Genomic DNA, 18,106 nt, shown 5'->3' on the forward strand with positions numbered 1-18,106 from the left:
TCAAGCAGCTGTTTCCTGCACAGATAGCTGCTTTGCCTTTTCAATGCGCATTTCGCTCAGCTTCGTTCCCAAAGACTGCAAAATTATCTTCTCTGAGAATTCCCACCCCTTCTTCGCGGCCGTGGTCTTGGTGTAGGCTGAAATAGATAAAAACCACAGTTAATTAACACATGACCGATTATAAGTGCTTGTCATTTTCAGTATATCTTCCTTTATATCTACTTCAGCCAAATTATTCCATGCAGACATGTATCAATTTAACTGATTCTGTACAACTAAATGACTTGAACGTGCGCTTTGAAAGTAACTGCTGCAAAATAAATTAGTGTATATTTCAGCTCTGTTTGTGAGCACTTATTTTTCTTCAAATGAGCAAACAGCAGCAGAACACAATAATTATTATCAGATATAGAGGCAGGGTGCTTTGATTTAAAAACATGCACATCTTCCATGAAAGTGAAGTCTGTATGTGTGGGCTCAACAAAAAAATGCTTAATGATCGGAAGTGCTTTTTTATTCTCCTGAAGTGCCAACGAGCAACACTAGTAGTGACGTGACAGCCACAGTTTCGGTTTCAAACGTATGGTAACAAATGTGCATGAGGTTTATTGTCCCAAAGCAACTTTGGGAGATTTTGCACCACCAATCCAAAGACCTTCACTATAGCACCTCTGATATGAAAATTCGACCGCAGTGGATTTTTTAAAGTGCACTACCATCGCGCAGTACATTCCCAAAAATTTAAGCCCTAGTATAACGTTATTATACTTCTGAAAAGTTCCTAATATGACATGTTTCCAATTAACACATTCTAGAGTTGGATGCAGGCCACTTATCACCATAAACTTCATAATATCATCTGCCTGTCTAACTTCCTGCTACCCAAGCTGTGCTTGCCTTCATTCCCTTCAAATCCATTCCTTTACCTTAATTGACCATGCATTGATTATTTTGACTTAGCAATATACACCCTGCTCATTCTGTCAAATTTGAAAAAAATATTGATGGTGCAAACCTGTGCCAATCAATACAGATTTGCGTGTACGCTGGGCAGGCTTTAAGGAAACAGCCAGCTTGTTTGTCACAAAATGATAAACTATGCATCACAGCAAAAATTAAAGCATATCATATATCTTAGCACTCATAATCCACCTTGGTCATAGAGCCAGTGCAATCAGTTAATTTGTCTCATCAGTGAACTGCAATAAATGACAAAAAAACTGTTTAGTACACCTCCAACAATGAGCAAGGGCACCCGAAGACTAAGGCAGAAACAAGAGAGCAGCTAATTAAGCAGAAACTAAACAGTCACAGATTCAAAAATGCAGGAATTCACACAAAATGGCTCTGATCGCAGCTGGCTCCAACGGTGGCCGTTGCTCACTAAGCCTGTGCGTCCCCTTGGCACGATTGCATTTTACTGAGCAAGTCAGCAGAGCTTGCTTCGTGAACACAGCTGTCAGCAGGCCACGAGCAGTCGCTGTCGCAGTCTTCGACAGTTGTTCAATGTTTTTGACAGACAATGTCGCCACAAAAACACCACATCCAGGCTCCAACTCTATTACCTGCAAAAACAAAGCACACACCAAATAAAGTTAAGTTTCAAGTTCAAATCTAACCTAACAGTGACATTAAAATTCCTTAAGTGGAAATTGAGGAAAAGGTAGCTTGTATCAACAGGCTACTGCATTCTAATAAAAAGGAGACCACTTCTGCAGCAAACTGAGTTATAATAAGTTAAAAAGAACAAAAGCTACTGGGGGCCCTTAAGTCTCCTTACATTCTGATAATACTTAAACATTAAAAGCTAGTGTTTCATTTTCTGTTGCTTTTTTTAACCAAGTTAAATGCGCTTTTGCATGGTTTTTACGTGGTTCAGCATTTTATTTTGGATTCTACTCATCGAGAGTTTTTCAATGTTATTTGATATGACACTGTAGCATACAGTTCAATTGTTAATCACAATTAACTAATCGCTAACCAAGACCTGTAATTAGGCATGTCCAATTAAATTCGACATATGCTATCCAATCATATATGATTTGATGCTGTAGCTTAATGTTAAAATTTTAATCACAGATAACTAAATAATGTTAATTAAGACCTAGAGTTAGTTTAGTGCAGTTACACTTGACAAAAGCTATCCAATGATACAACACTTATGCTTCACATAAGCTACACAGCCACTATTCTGTACAAATACGCCGTGCACACATGAGCCATGTTTTGCATCAAAATATAGGTGTTGCCATGAGTGCCCAATTTCTCATAAAAACGAGTGTCGAGATAAATTTTCAAGCCTGGATCTAAGCACCTAAGCTGTCGCAACTAGTTGTTTTCGGTGCAGATGCATGTCGGAATAAAGTGACAGGAATATTTTGAATTGAATTTCCTCAGGCATAAAAATAATAATTGGTTTTTGGAAAGGAAATGGTGCTGTATCTGTCTCATATATCTCTGGACACCTGAACCGCATCATAAGAGAAGGGATAAAGGAGGGAGTGAAAGAAGAAAGGAAGAAAGAGTTGCCGTAGTGCGGAATAATTTCGACCACCTGAGGATCTTTAACGAGCACTGACATCGCAAAGCACACGGGTGCCTTAGCGTTTTTTCTCCATAAAAACGCAACCGCCATGGTCGGGTTCAAAACCGGGAACTCCAGATCAGTAGCCGAGCGCCATAACCACCGAGCCACCGCGGCGGGACTATTTCCTCATGCATAAAAGTGTTTTAATGTGGCTAGACAAAAGTCACTACAGAAACAATTTTTACTCAGCGCAATCACTGGATAGAGTTCTCTTGATTGGTGATGAAGCAAAAGCTCTTTCACCATGGCTGCATATGACCCAGGAATTGGGTGCACTATTCCAAACTACTATTCTGAGCCTCCTATTGTGTATACACATGAAAATCGGCTTCCTTTCACACTTCTTGCGCGAAACTAGAAGCTTGGCAATCTCCTACTATTCTGGCAGTGAAACGTGAAAGGAGGCAAGTGGCTTTATTAGGACCACATGTGTCCCCAGTGCTGCACCTTTTCTGCCTAAAAAATGGTACGGCAGCGAAGGTGAAGTGCCTTTGCTATGGAGAGAAGTTGACTTGTGCAAAGGGTCTATGTATTTTTTGTGAATCAAAATGATACTGCGCGCATACAGCACATGAATCTGATAAAGTTGGCATAACATCTTTTCAATTTAGGTGTATATGAGTGAGCGCGTCTCTACCCCTTGGTTTAATAATGATTTAAAACACCTCAATAATAAGAATAAAAGGCTTTTTAGGGCTGCCAGAAGAAATAATAACCTTAGCACGTGGAGGAAATATTACGAAGCCGAAAAGGTTTATAACGCCCAAGTTTTTAAATCTAAGCAAACATTTTTTAACACCACACTCCCCGGAATGTTGCGCACAAACCCTCGTCAGTTTTGGAAATGCATTAATCCTAACCCTAGCAACACAGCACTTCGCGACGATGATAACACTGCAGTTGCCGAACAGGATGTTGCCGAAGTGCCTAACCAAACCTTTAGTTCTGTATTTATCCTTGAACCAGACGGTGATCTACCTGGTTTTCGGTCCTTTGGTTTCCCTGTTATGCCCGATATATCATTCGAACCGCATGGTATTGTTAAAATATTCGACTCTTTGAAACTAACCTCATCAGCAGGTATTGATGACATTATGTTAAGGCACTAAAGAACACAAAACATGTCACAAGTGAACTGCTCTCTCATATCTTTCAGCAATCTCTTTCATCAGGCATTGTGCCGTACGACTGGAAAGTGGGTAAAGTCATTCCAGTACCAAAAAAAGGGCCTGCATCTTCTCGTCACAATTACCGTCCGATATCTATTACTAGCGTTCCATCAAAGCTAATGGAACTCGTAATCTTCTCTCACATCACGAAATTTCTAGTTTCTTTTCATTTTTTTCACGCAAACCAGCACGTATTCATAAAGAACCTTTCTTGTGATACACAATTAGCTCTATTTATTAATGACATAAGCGCTAAACTTGATCTCCACATTACAGTGGACACCCTCTTTTTAGATTTAGAAAAGGCCTTTGACAAAGTTCCACAAAAGCGGATTTTTTTGAAACTCTCACATCTTTATCTCAATTCCCTTTTTCTAGCCTGGTTTCGTAACTTTCTAACTAGCTGGCAACAGTTTGTTTTTGCTAATAAATGCTCATCTTCCCGCTCTTCTGTTATTTCTGGGGTACCCCAAGGCACAGTTCTCGGGGACCTTCTTTTTCTCATTTATATAAATCATCTACCAACTGACATACACTCTAACATACGCTTGTTCGCTGATGATTGCGTTGTTTACCGTCCTATACACACTAACAATGATCACAAGCTCCTTCGATCTGACATATATTCCATATTATCTTTGTGTGATAAATGGCTAATGTCGCTTAACGTGAAAAAACCTCTCCTTTCCTTCCACAGGCGTCACTCTCACCCATCTTAAAAGTACTTTATTGCCAGCTGAGAAATCACCGCTGTAACAACTTAAAACTACTTAGGTCTACATTTAACGCATTATCTTAGGTGGTCCTACCATGTCACACAAATTTCAAAGGTAGCTGATCGCGTCCTCGGGTATTTTCGGCAAACGTTACGTCTAGCACCACCATCGTTGAAATCACTAGCCTATCTAACATTTGTATGGCCTAAACTTGAGTACGCATGCGCTATCTTGGACCCTAATCAAAATAATATTTCTAATGCGCTAGAAGCAATTCAAAACCGCGCCTCTAGGTTCATCTCTGCTTATTCTTATCACGAAAGTGTCACCAAAACTAAAACGCAGTGCTCATCTCTCAAGTTTAACTAGCCGACGTCGCATTGCAAGATTATGTCTGTATCACAAGTTCTATTATCATGTTCCGCACGAGTCTGTTATCATCCCAGCCTACCTCACCTCAAGCCGCACGAATCATGAAAAGACCACCTATCCTCCGCCTGCCCGCACATCTGCTCATCTGTCCTCATTATTTGTACGCACCGCAAAAGACTGGAATGACTTACCCGGCCACGTCGTGCTTCATACGGATCCATGCCTATTGAAGTCATCGATTGAAGCAATATTATGCCCTGTTACCCACTCCCTCAGTAATACCCCTTCAATGGGGCCTTTGAGGTAGTAATAAATAAATAAATAACATCATATACAAGTAAGTCTTTTCTTGCTGCCAACGAAGGGAGCATGAATATGCTCGTTTGTCCTGCACTAGTTGTTGCTTTGCTTAAGCAAACATAGCTGTGTGCACCAGTATTTTCTTTAAGAAAGCTGGAACCTGTAATGTGCGCAATTTGTGCACTTTATATCTCCTGGCATGAAATGAGTTCAGGAAATAATTGTGTCTGGCCGCTTGATCTCACAGGCCATGAAAAAGTCAAAACAAACACAGGCTAGTTGCGCTATGGTTAAACAAAAACAGCTGCTGCACATATCCAGTCATTTTCGTTTGTTTTGTAGCAGTGTGGCACAAACTGTATCTTACAGGTGCACATCACGCCACAAGTGAGGGAAAATCAGCGAGTAAAAAAGAAATATCCTTTCCTTTGCATGAGCATAAACGGGAAATGGATCTCTACTTGCAGAATGTGTAGGAGAGTTCCCCAATGTTTCATGACAATATTCACTAACTCTCTAGTCAAGCATGTAAACCTAAATGTATACCGGAATAATTTTTCCCCATGAACAAAGATGTAACTTGTATAAATTGTACCCTCACAATAATCATTATGCGATGCCTGAAAGGAATTACCGTGTGGCAAAGGATGTAAAGGATATGTAGAAGTGTCTATTCATTTCGTGCTTTGTGGAAACTTTTTTTTCCCTTTTAGTTTAAGCTCTGTCTTGCTATTTGAACTGCATGAAAATATTTGACCTAATTTGCTCCAAATTTTTACTACTTTTATCATGGTTTAAAAAATGTTTGCTCACACATCACAACTTTAGATGTTTGGATGAAACTGAAACCCGTGTTAAATACGTACAGGAGAAGTAATAGTCGCAGATTGAAGCAAGATATCCTTAAAGAAAAAAATTGGCTTTATGAAACAGGAACAAATATTTTCTATTGTGTCATTCTAGTTTCAGTGAACTGTTTTTCTTTGTATGAATGGTTGATGTGTATTATCATCTTATAGGTCCATCACATTTGTCACCCTTTGAAGTGGTAAGGAAAGTTTTGCTGCAGTAGTCAGAGATAAACAAGGAAAGTTAAAGAATCTGAAAAGATATTTTGAAAGACACCCTGAATATACTGAACAATTACAAGGGCACACTTAAATCTCCTTACTTGCCAAAATGTGAAAGCATTGCATGTTCCTTACACTATTCTGTTACGAGTTCCACGTGCATTTCTACTGGTCAAATTTGAAAAAAGTCAAATTTCTGGAGTAAAAGGGCAAAATTTGGGGCTGTCCCACCAGAATTTCGTCCCAAATTTGCAAGTCGCCACTGAGGTGGCCACACTTATATTAGGGTAGACATCAATTTCGGTCAAACTCAGATGAAGTCAAAATTTGGAGGTCCCTATAGAGACCGAACTTCGAGGTGGGCCCACATAAGTTTGGAGGTCACCATTGAATTGGCCATTATCGAAGTAGGTTAGACATCAATTTTGGTCTAATTCTGACGAGGGAAAACTTCGAGTGTCTAGGAAAGGAGCCAAATTTTGGGGATGGCTCATCCAAATTTGGAGATGACTATTGATGTGGCCGTACTCAAATTAGGTTGCATACCAAATTCGGTCAAATTATCTGGCTATTCAGGCTGACATGCTCTGATAACAGTTCTTACAGACACGCTCTGTCCACAACTTAATTTGCTCCAATAATTAACGAATAATTTAAACCTCTCACTAACTTAATTACTCCTACTATTTACATATTTCCTTAATGAACTATTATGTTAATTCTCCATGCAGTTGGTGATTCAAAGTGTGCGGGCAGTCCTGATGACACATTTGACGACAGCCTTTGTCCACGCCAGCCATGACCAAAGAAATGCTTTCGCATTAAAATTACCCAATGATCCTAACAAACGGCATGCTCTGTGAGTGGCTGATATAAAAAAAAACTTTTCAGATGTGATGAATGATGAGTGGGTGGCTAATGCGAGCATTTGTATTTAATGATGTGCAAGGTTGCTACAGTCTTGTGAGTTGCGTCGTCCTGTAGCAAAAAAACAATGGTAACGGCTGAAAACAAATGGTGCAAATTTACCAGAATCTTGAGTAGCCACATGTCCTATGGAACCAGGCTTCTTGACCTGAGCGTGCTTTATAATTTTACAAGATGCAATACCAACTAGCTCAAATGTCGATTCTGCTTCACTGCCACATGATTATGGCACTTTATAAACAGTGTAAATAATGCACAAGATGAATGGTGCCACACATTTGACAGTGCATGAACCCTTCTTCCGACAGGCGGAATCTCTAACTATCCTATACATTATGGCTCACACTCATGGCTTTTGGGGAGCTGGAAAAAAAATCTCATTTTCTTCCTGTGTTTCTCAGTTGATAGAATACAGCTTAAAATGCAAGAAACAAATGTGTTTCTTTATTTTAGGATGAGCTCTTCCACACCACATCTTGCCCAAAGAACTACTTTTGTTGCATTCTGGTCACTTCTTACAAAGGGTTGCACTGAGTGTATCTCTACAGACAAAGGGAGGGCATGCGAAGAAACTTTTTCATACAGAATAATGCAGTGGGAAGAAAATGCAATGCAAAACAGTTGAGACCTATAGGCTGGATACCCCACAGGTTCAAATATGGCTATCTCACGGGTCGAATGCGGCAAACAGATACTGCTGGTAATGTCACACTTTCATTGAGCTTCTGCCCTGTCTTCATTTAACTGTTTAAAAATGAATCACTGGTTTCACTATAAATACTACTCCATTATACAAGGAACATTTTCTTCAAATATTGCAATATGAAAGGAGGTTGTCTCTTTTCTTATAGGACAGCCCTGCATTTTTTTTGCCTGATGTCAGCCCAATGAATCAAGTGGACTTAACAGTAGTGTTTCTCTCAACTGCAACATTTTCAAAGATAAAGAAAGGTGAAATATCTTAATTTACTACCTACCGACAAGCTGTATGAAAATACTGCATTGCATATTTTTTTCAGTAGAGCTCTATTCCACACTTGTTTAAGCCAAGACATTTTTTGCCAAGGTGTTCGTTACAGCCACAAGATACATTTATAAAGCGTGACAAATGTTAACAAAAAGGCATCAAAAATGCCTTGAAAAGTCAAGAATACCAGAGAAATAACCTCAGACAAGAGCAGAGAGTGCAAAGCGTCGTGGTATAGCTATGTCCAGTACAAGACATTGCAGTGCACCTTCAGGCAGAAACATTGCGCACAGAGTACTTACTCCAGGGTCGCTCCATGTGTGCCGCAGCTGTGATGACATGGTCACGTTAGAAGGTGCCGCAGCTGCGCTGACTCCAGGAGCCTGCTGTTCATTGTGTACTCGTCCCACATCACCTTCTCCAGGATCTTTAGCGGCCTGTGCGTCACTGTTATCATCAGGTGGTAGTGTTGAAGCATCTGTTGATTCTTCTCCAGATGGCCCAGCTTCGTCCATGATGGGTAGTTGCCGAAGGCATTTTTTTTGCTCCAGTTCCTTGACGAGCTTTTCAGCTCTTTTGAGGTAGTCGTCGAGCCCTAGTGCCAAAACGATACCGCGCACTTTAGCAAACATTGATAGCAAGCAGTAGAAAGGGAAAAAAATTGGCAGAGGGTTCTCCTATAAATTATTTACCACAGTTAATGCAGGAAATAACACAAGTTCAAATGTACGTGTACGATTTGCTCAGAACAGTCTACTGCCAGGAAAAAGTGCAAAAATATTCATATATTCTTGTAAAACTTCCTATGCGATAACAGTAAGCATCGAAACCCTGGTTTGGGCAGGAATTTATACGTTACATTGGCAAAGAATGCGACACCATAGCCAACTACAGCTATGTGCCGCGCTAAAACTTAACATGCGGCCCAAGCAGTCAGGTTGCTTTGTTGTTGTTGTTGTGGGTTGGTTTTAAAGGCGCATAAGCAACTGAGGCTATCATGCACCAAACACAAGGTTAAAAGTCTGATGGGTGTATTATTGACTGCAATTGTTCTTTCCGAAAATCACTGATCTAACAGAAGAAACTTACTTTGGTATTTCCTTACTTGCCCCTGCAAATGTTCATTTTCTTTCCTTAAATCATCAATTTCTTTGTGCAGATCCACTTCGTGGGCTTCCTTGATAGAAGCTAGAAGGTTGCCATCTTGTTTCTTTTGGCAGTGTTGTTTCTAATAATATTAAAGAAGAAAACAATTTGAACACATCTTTGCATACATTGCATAAAGATAGAGCTGCAAAAATTACAAAACAAGCTAGACTTCTACTGGTCATGAACTCTAAAAGCCTTACAGCCCCAAGAGACTGCAGAACAGACAATAAGGTATATAGGAAAGCTTTCTTTATAGAGCGATTTTCAACTTTGTTTTTGCGACACTCAACTTGGGTGCATAGAAGAAAACAAAGAAAAATGCTTCACTGGCAGTAAGAGCGCAGTCTGCCTCTAGCACCCTGTGGCACAGGCAGAGATTTTTTTTATGTGTAAGCAATAATAGGCTCGTGCCACTGAAAAGTGTCTGCTGAAAATCTGTCTGCCTGCAATTCCAAAACCTGGCCTACCTGGACCCCTAGAAATGGGCTTTGTCAGAATTTGACAAAGATTGGTGTCCACCTGATTTAAGTATAGCCAACTCAGTGATGATTTCAAAATTGAGGTGGTCCACCCACAAAATCTGGCCCACCAGACACCTGAAATTTGACTTCGTCCGATGTTGACCAAAATTATAGGTGCCCAACTGAAATGAATAAGGCCAACTTAGTGGTGACTCCCAAATACAGGTCGGCCACCCTCAAAATTTGAAATGCTTCGCATTCTGTGGGCATGAGAGGCTATGTGCACCCTTGGAATTTTTTTTTATTAGTCTTTACCCCCATATACCTTTTGTTACATGGGCACTTTCATTCTTAACTGAGTGCATTCCTAACTTACATTTGAATAATACTTCACATACAACACCACATGGTCAAGAAGGTAACCTGCCGTGTGTACTGGTATACCTGTCATGTTTATCTTGAAAACTTTTTACTGCCTGCAAGGCGGTGTTTCCTCTGCTTCTGTCTCTCCTGTCATGATAGATGAAGTTGAATGCTATAAAAAGTACCAGTCTACGGCTACTTTATGGAGCAAGAGAATTATTTTTCTGTGCTTTTTCACCACACAACAAACACAGCACGTACATTTAGTGCTAAGTGGCATGCACTGTTTTGAACCAGTAACAAAAGACTTAGAGCTGCCGTTGAGAAATGCAAAATATACTAACGCAAATGAAATTTAAATCACGTCTTAGACCTGCCCAATCGCAAATGCAATCACTGTTTAATATCTCAAAGCCTTGCTATTTGCTGTGGTCTACGAAAGCAGGGAGAATATACAGATCAGAAACAACATTTTTTTATATATGCAGTACCAGTTACTGCAGAGTGGATAATGGCGACAAAAAAAAATTGCAGGTGTCTATGCATGCACACGCGGGCGCGCTCGCACGCACGCGTGCACACACACACGCACGCGCGCGTACACACACACACACACACACGCACGCGCGCACACACACACACACACACGACACACACACACACACACACACACACACACACACACACACACACACACACACACACACACACACACACACACACACACACACACACACACACACACACACACACACACACACACACACACACACACACACACACACACACACAAAGGCGAGAACGTACAGCGCTACCAAGAAATAAGGATAAAATATCATGCCTTTTTCCCCGACTCCATTCGTGCAGTCTTTTTCTGAAGTGAAATCATTTTTTTTCCATTTTCCGCACGAGCTTGTGCTCGTACTCTTAAATGAGCAAGAAATTTATGGTTGGGAGCAAGTACGAAATGCGCAGCACTCAATGAAGAATTATTTCTTCTTCAATGCCTACAAAACGAGACATGCAGCACACGTAGCAGATTTTCCACATTGATGTAAGCACTACAAAAAAAATTCTTTTCTCGAATGAGAGCATTTGGGTGATGATTCGGGGCAAATGGCAGTTTAATTACCATGGCGTAAAAATAACAGCCGCAATACATCGCGCCACAATCCTTTTCCGCGAGCGCCCTTTGTTCAAATTGGCCTTGTCTAGAATCGGGAACTATACACGCACATGAAGCTGCCAGCACCAGTAATTAACTGACCACACGCTTGCGGGTAATTTAGAATTGCACAAACGTACGTCTTAAACAGCGATATGAATATCAGGGCTTATCTGAAACGCCGATGAGTGTAGCAGCGAACGACCCTTCATTTCGCCACTCCACAACAACTTCGCATCCCTCGGCAAGGTCTTCACCAGACTTACTGCTGATGCGATTCATTTTCAAGACATCATATGTCTTCTCATCTTCAAAAAACACCAGGCCGTTACGATCTCTTGTAGAAAAAAAAGGCCGCGCACGGATGAAAGAAAATCCAACGTTTAAACGGTTATAATGTTGGGCAAACCTGGACCACATTGACCGAGCGCAAATACCCAACGGCCTGACGGGACCGTAGTCTAACCGCCAAACTGCCAGAACATGACGCGCGCTGATGCGTTTTTTTTTCTCATATAGTTTCGGTTTCAGTCATCTAAGCGGACGCGTTTTGGTCTGTTTTGGTCGCGTGCGGCATGAAATATGACAATATGAAATATAACGAGCTTGCGAAAACGAACTAAGCAGCGACCGGTTTTCTGCAGTTTTTGTGCACCGTACATACATGAGTTGAATTCGTCTGTGGCATCACAGCTGCCCTACGATGATCGAAACCGAAACCAAACAACCCAAAAAAGTGATTTAAGAAATGTTTATTGTTGTTTGGCGCAATCTGTGCTACTTTTCGTGTTTAGTAATTTGCTGTGCATCCCCTTACATACATACTACACAATTAAAATTTGGTGTCCTTACTCTTATAAAGCCTTTAGCGGAGCCTTCTCCAGATGTTTTCTATCAACATCCAAATACAAAAGGCCTTGGCGACGTTCGGTTCTTGGTTCAAGTTCGGTTAGGATGCCTCAATCGATGCGCGCGCCTGGCGCGCAGCGCGTGCATCGAGGCACCCTAAGAACCCTAATTTCGGTGTGTTCGTTGCTCACAGTTGTTCCTGCGGCAGGCACAGCGATTCATGGTACTGTGTGTGCGCTTGTCGGCCTGATGAACGAACAACACTTGGAGTACGCCAGCGTGAACAACTCAGCGACGTAAGTATACATATCACCGAAGCGAGCATCCTTATGGAGAGCTAGAGCGGTGCACTGCGTGACAAATAGCGTACTAACGTGCGTACCAGCTTTGTTTCTGCCACTGTGCTTGGGCGTTTATCATTCGTTTCGCTGTGCTGCAGCACATGAACGAAGGGATTGTCTGTTACACCCACTACGTGCGTTAAAGTTTTGTATATTTTGCGCCGCCTGGCACGGCTCGAGCACAAATGACCCCACCACGTGTTCGGAAATGCATGGCCACAATACTGTTCCGGGTTTCTTTTTCATGTACTGGGAGAGCCAAAAGTTAACGGGAAGTGTGCGTACGTGCTCTATCCGCTGGCAATATCACAAAGCTGTTTCTCGAGGCAGAGCTATAAACTTTTTTTTCTGAAAACATACGTCCTGTAAAACTTCATTTGTGATATTACCATGCGTATGGCGTGGCAGGTTTGTTACAGAGTATGTCTGAATTTTTTTCTATCACATAATTTTATTGCTTGTTCAAGTAAAAAACTTGCCAGTGCATGAAAAGTGTATAGATTTTGCGCTCGAATGTTTTGTCACATTGTCTAGGGTACAATATCCTTGACAAACTATTTCAAACACTTTGCTCTTATTCCGTCAGGTACAAGAACTGTTGTGGTTTCGTTGCCACTCAAAGATGGATCGAAGCAGAAAGCGCGGCCCTTACAAAAATTACCTGTGGAATGCAGGACAACTAGAAAGTCTACACTTTTCACATGATCTTGACTCAGTACATTAATTCAGACATGTATATAGGTAATGGTTGCTGCATGAAAGCAGACAGCTCACTAGTAAGCATGGGCAATGGATGCATTAACCTTCTAATCACTGTCTCATATTTAAACCAGAAATGTGTCGAACTTGCTTAGCTGCTTTAAGAAATAAATTATCATTCTGAAATGTTAGTTTGATCCTCATTAGAAAGTTCGAGCAGGATAAAAACTTTGCTGATTTAAATGCTTGTTTATGATTAGTAAAAGGTGCGATTGGAGGGAATACGAGGCCAAGAAAGCTATAAATGTCTGTAGTAGCAGTGAGAGGCACGCCTTCCTGTGTTGCTTTTGGCAAAAAGCTCTCTTGCATTTTATGTGAAACATTTCATGTTAAACATAGCTACATGTTTTGTTTGTTGCGTGAGTTTTGGGTGCCTTATTGCCTTCATGCGTCTGACTAATTTGTAACAGGCGACCTTCTTTGTAATTTTAGATTTCGTATAAAAGTTTACACTTTTGTTTAACTTTTCATCTGTAGAAACTGAAATATTGTAGCAGTAAAAGGAAACATCATTTTTTATGCTGTTCTCATATGTGCACTCTTTGATTGTATATTTCTCCTAGCTTGCACTGAAATCTAAATGAGGGGCAGACGGTACTAGGCTAATGGACAAATTGATTAACATGCCTTGACTCGAAATTTTGCTCCATGTGACCAGAAACATACCTTCACTTGAATCGCTCCTCGAGTTTTGGAAAAGCTTTATGTCCTCAAGTATATCTCTAGTTGCGCCGGTGTTACCTTGAGCGCTCCTCGATCGCTGCTCTGCTTATATGCGGGTTGATAACGGCGTTCACCTTGTACTGGTGGCAACTGCAGAACTCTGACTCGAACTCTTTCATATTGCACTCGTCCGTACACTCATTCTGTTGATCAGTTCATATCAACTGAATTCATTGGCAGCTTTCCTACCAGTCCTCCTAGTACTAATTTTATGAAGAATGAGGAAGTGTCATCAGGACTGAGATGTTGTTGGAAAAACAAGCCTTGGAGAGAAGCTGACTTACAGATAGCTGCAAATTGTTTATTGCTAGAGCAACGAAGATGCTAGTGGGTTCATTTCGGCAGCTGGCACGGCAGAGCCTCAAGTGCCCCCACCTTCCCCTGGGCCGCTTTTCTGAGTGCCTGCTGGCCTGTTTCTGAACAGAGAAAGGAAGCAAATAGGAAGTGTTTTGTTGATTATGGGTCCTAGGCCAGGATGAACCAACTAAAAAGTGGCATTTTTCGGTTTTAACCAATGCCATAATATTTTTGCCAGCGGATGTTTATCAGTGTTTTTCGATTAAAAGCTGAAAATACCGAGCCTACTGATAATCGCGTAATGATGCTGCGGCATGGGCACATTTCAAGTCTTTGGACACCTGAGAAATGTTTCACAGACTACCGAGTGCCAAGTTGTCGAGTGCAGTTGGCGGCTAATAGCGAGCTCGATGTGCGTGGCAGCTTCGACATACAGCTGCTCACTTGTGTGGAATGGCGTGTTGCATACAGGAAGCTGGGGGGAATCGGAAAAACTGCCAACCTGTGCGAGCATCTTGGATGTGCGCACCAACAGCTTGCCTATCACCTTAGGGTATGCATGTCTTTCGATGCGTAGTGCTGTCCAAGGAGAATACTGATTTGCTTGTTCCACAAAAGGAGTGTTTGTCGTCAGCAAAAGGCACGGCTTTTCAAGCACATTGGAAATTACAGCTCCCAGCTTGCTTGGAACCCGCAAGCGACATTAGTTTTTAGAGAGTTGAACTCTTTGGTTAGGGTGCATGTGTTGCAACTTGCTACATAGAAGCATGCGGTGTTTTCACCACACCCGAGCCCTGAGCTTCGCGAGGGCAATGGGAAGGGCAACAAATTTTACACGAAACCCAAATAAACATAACTAGCTTTCAGACCATTCTTGAACACCGTCTTGTTATGCATGGACTGTGCGTCGCCAGCAGAGACCAGTTCCACACGCAAAAGTGTTTCCAGACATCTTTCATCGCATCTGCTGGTTCATGCAGCCCACAAAACACGTTTTACTTGGCTGTGAATGTAGAAATTGCTCGTGAAAGTTGTTTATAAGACTCAGCATGACGAAACATATGTTACATACAGCGGCATGCAGATTGTGGGCCACATTTTGGCCTTAATCTCAACCTTTGTAGGCCATTCACGGCACCTCGAGTGGAAGGAGATTTCTTGAGGAGGGTTTCTCCGCAGAAATATTGAAATCATGAATCATGATTCACCCAAGAGTGAAGGAGCGGCTGTTTTCTCTATGTTTGGTAAAATGGTCGTAAAAGTTTTTGCTGTGTTCTGTAATAGCCAGCACATTGGATTCCCAGGTATTAGCCACTGCTATGCCATCGTTAAAAGGCTACACATTCCCATGCTCTCTTTAAAGAGACACCAAGGTCAAATAAGGAGTTGGCTGTATTGCTGACTAATTCTATTGATAAATGATATTTTTCACTGAAAACAGAGCCTTTATGAACTACAGAAAAAAAAGTACACATGTTACCACTACCTGGCATTTTTTTCGAATGAGGTGCATAAACAGCAGCACTTTTTTCTATTTATGCACATATATTAGTCCACACTGGTTTCCGTTTCATTGAAGTCATTTTTAGTTACCTACTAATTGGACGCACACACATTACACACAATTTTATTCTTGCTAAACATCAGAGACCAGCATGTGAGCTGTGTGGAGAAGAGATGACAGTAATGCACATTTTATGCTCGTGTAATGGACTGGATAAACTGAGGAAAAAACACTTCGAGATTTTTTTTTTAGAAACAACCCATTCCATCCCAGCCTAATCTTAGGACAAGATTCACTTGTCAATACCTCATATGTCATTTCATTCTTGAAAGAAGCAAAGCTTTTAAACCAGATATGATATTTTAAACAACCCTTTTGATATCTATCACCTATATACACACTAAACCTTGCGTTTTGCGCATGATGACCTTAGTAGCCTAGTGCCATTAAACCCAGCCCAACTGAACATTGGTTTCCACTTCAGTTGTTGGTAGCTAATTTCAATAAAAGTGCAAGAATATATTTTTGTTGTTAAAAAGAGATTGGAAGAGAGCTATGAAATACCAAGAAATTGATCTCTTCTAACAATTGCAGTTTAATCAAATTGTCCTCAGTGTGCGTTCTGGCATGGCCATACCTGCATATTGAAACATTGTGCAGAAAGTCTTTTATGTCCCTTTTTGATTCCTTTCATTACATTACATTTCCTGTGCTTTGCCATTCTTTGCTTTGTTATAAGCTTGCTTCATATTGTTACAATTGGAGGAAAAGGTATAATGTACCATTCAGAGCATGTTCAGATTGTTACAATTACACGAGAATGTATAATGTGCCATTGATAGCATGCTCACTGGGGCGCAACCAGAAGCGAGCTTGGGCATGCTCATTGGGGCGCAACCAGACGCGAGCTCGACTTTGCTTCAAGTAGGAGTACTTCAAGAAGTACAAGCTCATAATTGAGTTCCTACAAATGTTCGTGTGAAGTGCAAACACTTATAATTTGTATTTTAGCTTCCACGCGAAACCTGCCGGCGCTGGCAAGCATCGTTTGCAGCAAGCTCCAGCGAGGCTTCTGGCTTCAGTGAGACTTCTGGTTCCAGCGAGACTCCTAGCCACTGCGTTAGTGGCACTTCGTCACCATCAGCGCTGGGCCATGGAGAGGGTTATATATCCAGTGCTGCCTCATGAATGATAATGAGGACGATGATCCAATGAACGGTTCCACATCTGAGATCAATTCTGCAGGTTCTGGTAACCCAATCACTTCTGGGAGCCCAGACATTACTAAGCGTGCACTTTTTGAGGGCAGTGCTTTCAGCAATTTTGACGCATGCCTAATTTTAATGATACTGATTTTTATGTCTAAACTAACCAGAGAGTGTTTTGACCAGATTTCATTCATTTTTTCAGCTCTGTTGTCATCTTTCAAAACACTTCCAAACACAACATTTCAATTCTTCAAGTTGCTGTCAGGATCTAAAAGAGGCACAGAAGTGGAGACCCAATTTTTTTTGCAAAAACTGTCAGGAATATCTCGAAGTGAACATGACAGCCTGCTCCAGCTGTGATAAGGAGTGCCAAGATGCGAGTGGCAGTTTTGTTTTCAGATGAGGTTGACTGACACATTAAGGTCATTTCTTGAAAATGACAAAATATAAAAGTATTTTATGAAAAGAGTGAGCTCAGCCAGTGATCACCCTCTAGAAGACATTGTGGATGGCGCAATGTACCAAGGCAGTGCTGCGCACTCATCACAATTTAAATTCATGCTCCTCTGGAATTCTGATGGTGTACAGGTATTCAAGAGTTCCGGAAGATCCCTTTCAGTCCACTGTGTTATCCCTGAACTTCCGCCTCTCATTCGAAAAAAATTTCAAATCCTGACACTCTTGTGGTTTGGTGTGAAACCATTGATGAACACATTCCTGAAACCTTTTTGTAAGGAGTTGCGTCGCATTGCAACTAACGGGCTTACATGGAGACACCCCGAAACAGGCAAAACTGTAACATCATATGTCTTTGCTCCTGTGTCATCAGTTGATGCTGTGGCAAGAGCGATGCTGCAAGGAATTCGGCAATTTAATTTGTTGTATGGTTGCTCATTCTGCGAGCACCCAGGAAAATCTCAACTGCTGCCAAGCAATAGTCACGTACACGTTTACATCCCTGGGAAAACGTACACTCTAAGGAATGGTCATAGAGTGAGGCGGCAAGCTGAACAAGCTGTCAGTAAAGGTCATCCGGTAAAAAGTGTTAAAGGCCCTACTATTACAAACCTCATCCCAGGTTTCGACTGCAGCACTGGCTTCGTAGTTCATTATATGCACTGTGTCCTCCTTGGTGTGGTGAGAACATTTTTCTGTCTTTGGTTTGACACTAAACATCAT

At 41.4% G+C, this 18,106-nt stretch overlaps 1 protein-coding gene across 1 annotated transcript; it reads right to left on the bottom strand.

Annotated features, from left to right (window-relative positions):
• Nucleotides 1–18,106, bottom strand: LOC144133963 (uncharacterized). Its single transcript, XM_077667006.1, has 7 exons — nucleotides 17,996–18,106; nucleotides 17,695–17,823; nucleotides 13,937–14,061; nucleotides 11,513–11,583; nucleotides 8,411–8,703; nucleotides 1,337–1,565; nucleotides 1–137 (listed from the first exon to the last, which is right to left on the bottom strand). The coding sequence occupies exons 1-7, from the start codon at nucleotides 18,104–18,106 to the stop codon at nucleotides 1–3; spliced, it is 1,095 nt and encodes a 364-aa protein (XP_077523132.1).

This window comes from Amblyomma americanum, chromosome 5 (genome assembly GCF_052857255.1).
Source record: "Amblyomma americanum isolate KBUSLIRL-KWMA chromosome 5, ASM5285725v1, whole genome shotgun sequence".
NCBI classification, from domain to species: Eukaryota; Metazoa; Arthropoda; class Arachnida; order Ixodida; family Ixodidae; genus Amblyomma; species Amblyomma americanum.

What these genes read in the sequence shown, in the direction of transcription:
- LOC144133963 (XM_077667006.1), bottom strand. Translation starts at nt 18,106, where the DNA reads ATGATGTTTAGTGTCAAACCAAAGACAGAAAAATGTTCTCACCACACC. An exon ending in GAAAATGAATCGCATCAGCA is followed by an intron (nt 8,704 to 11,512) that starts GTAAGTCTGGTG and finishes TTTTGGCACTAG; the next exon opens with GGCTCGACGACTACCTCAAA. An exon ending in TGCGATCAGAGCCATTTTGT is followed by an intron (nt 138 to 1,336) that starts GTGAATTCCTGC and finishes TATCTATTTCAG; the next exon opens with CCTACACCAAGACCACGGCC.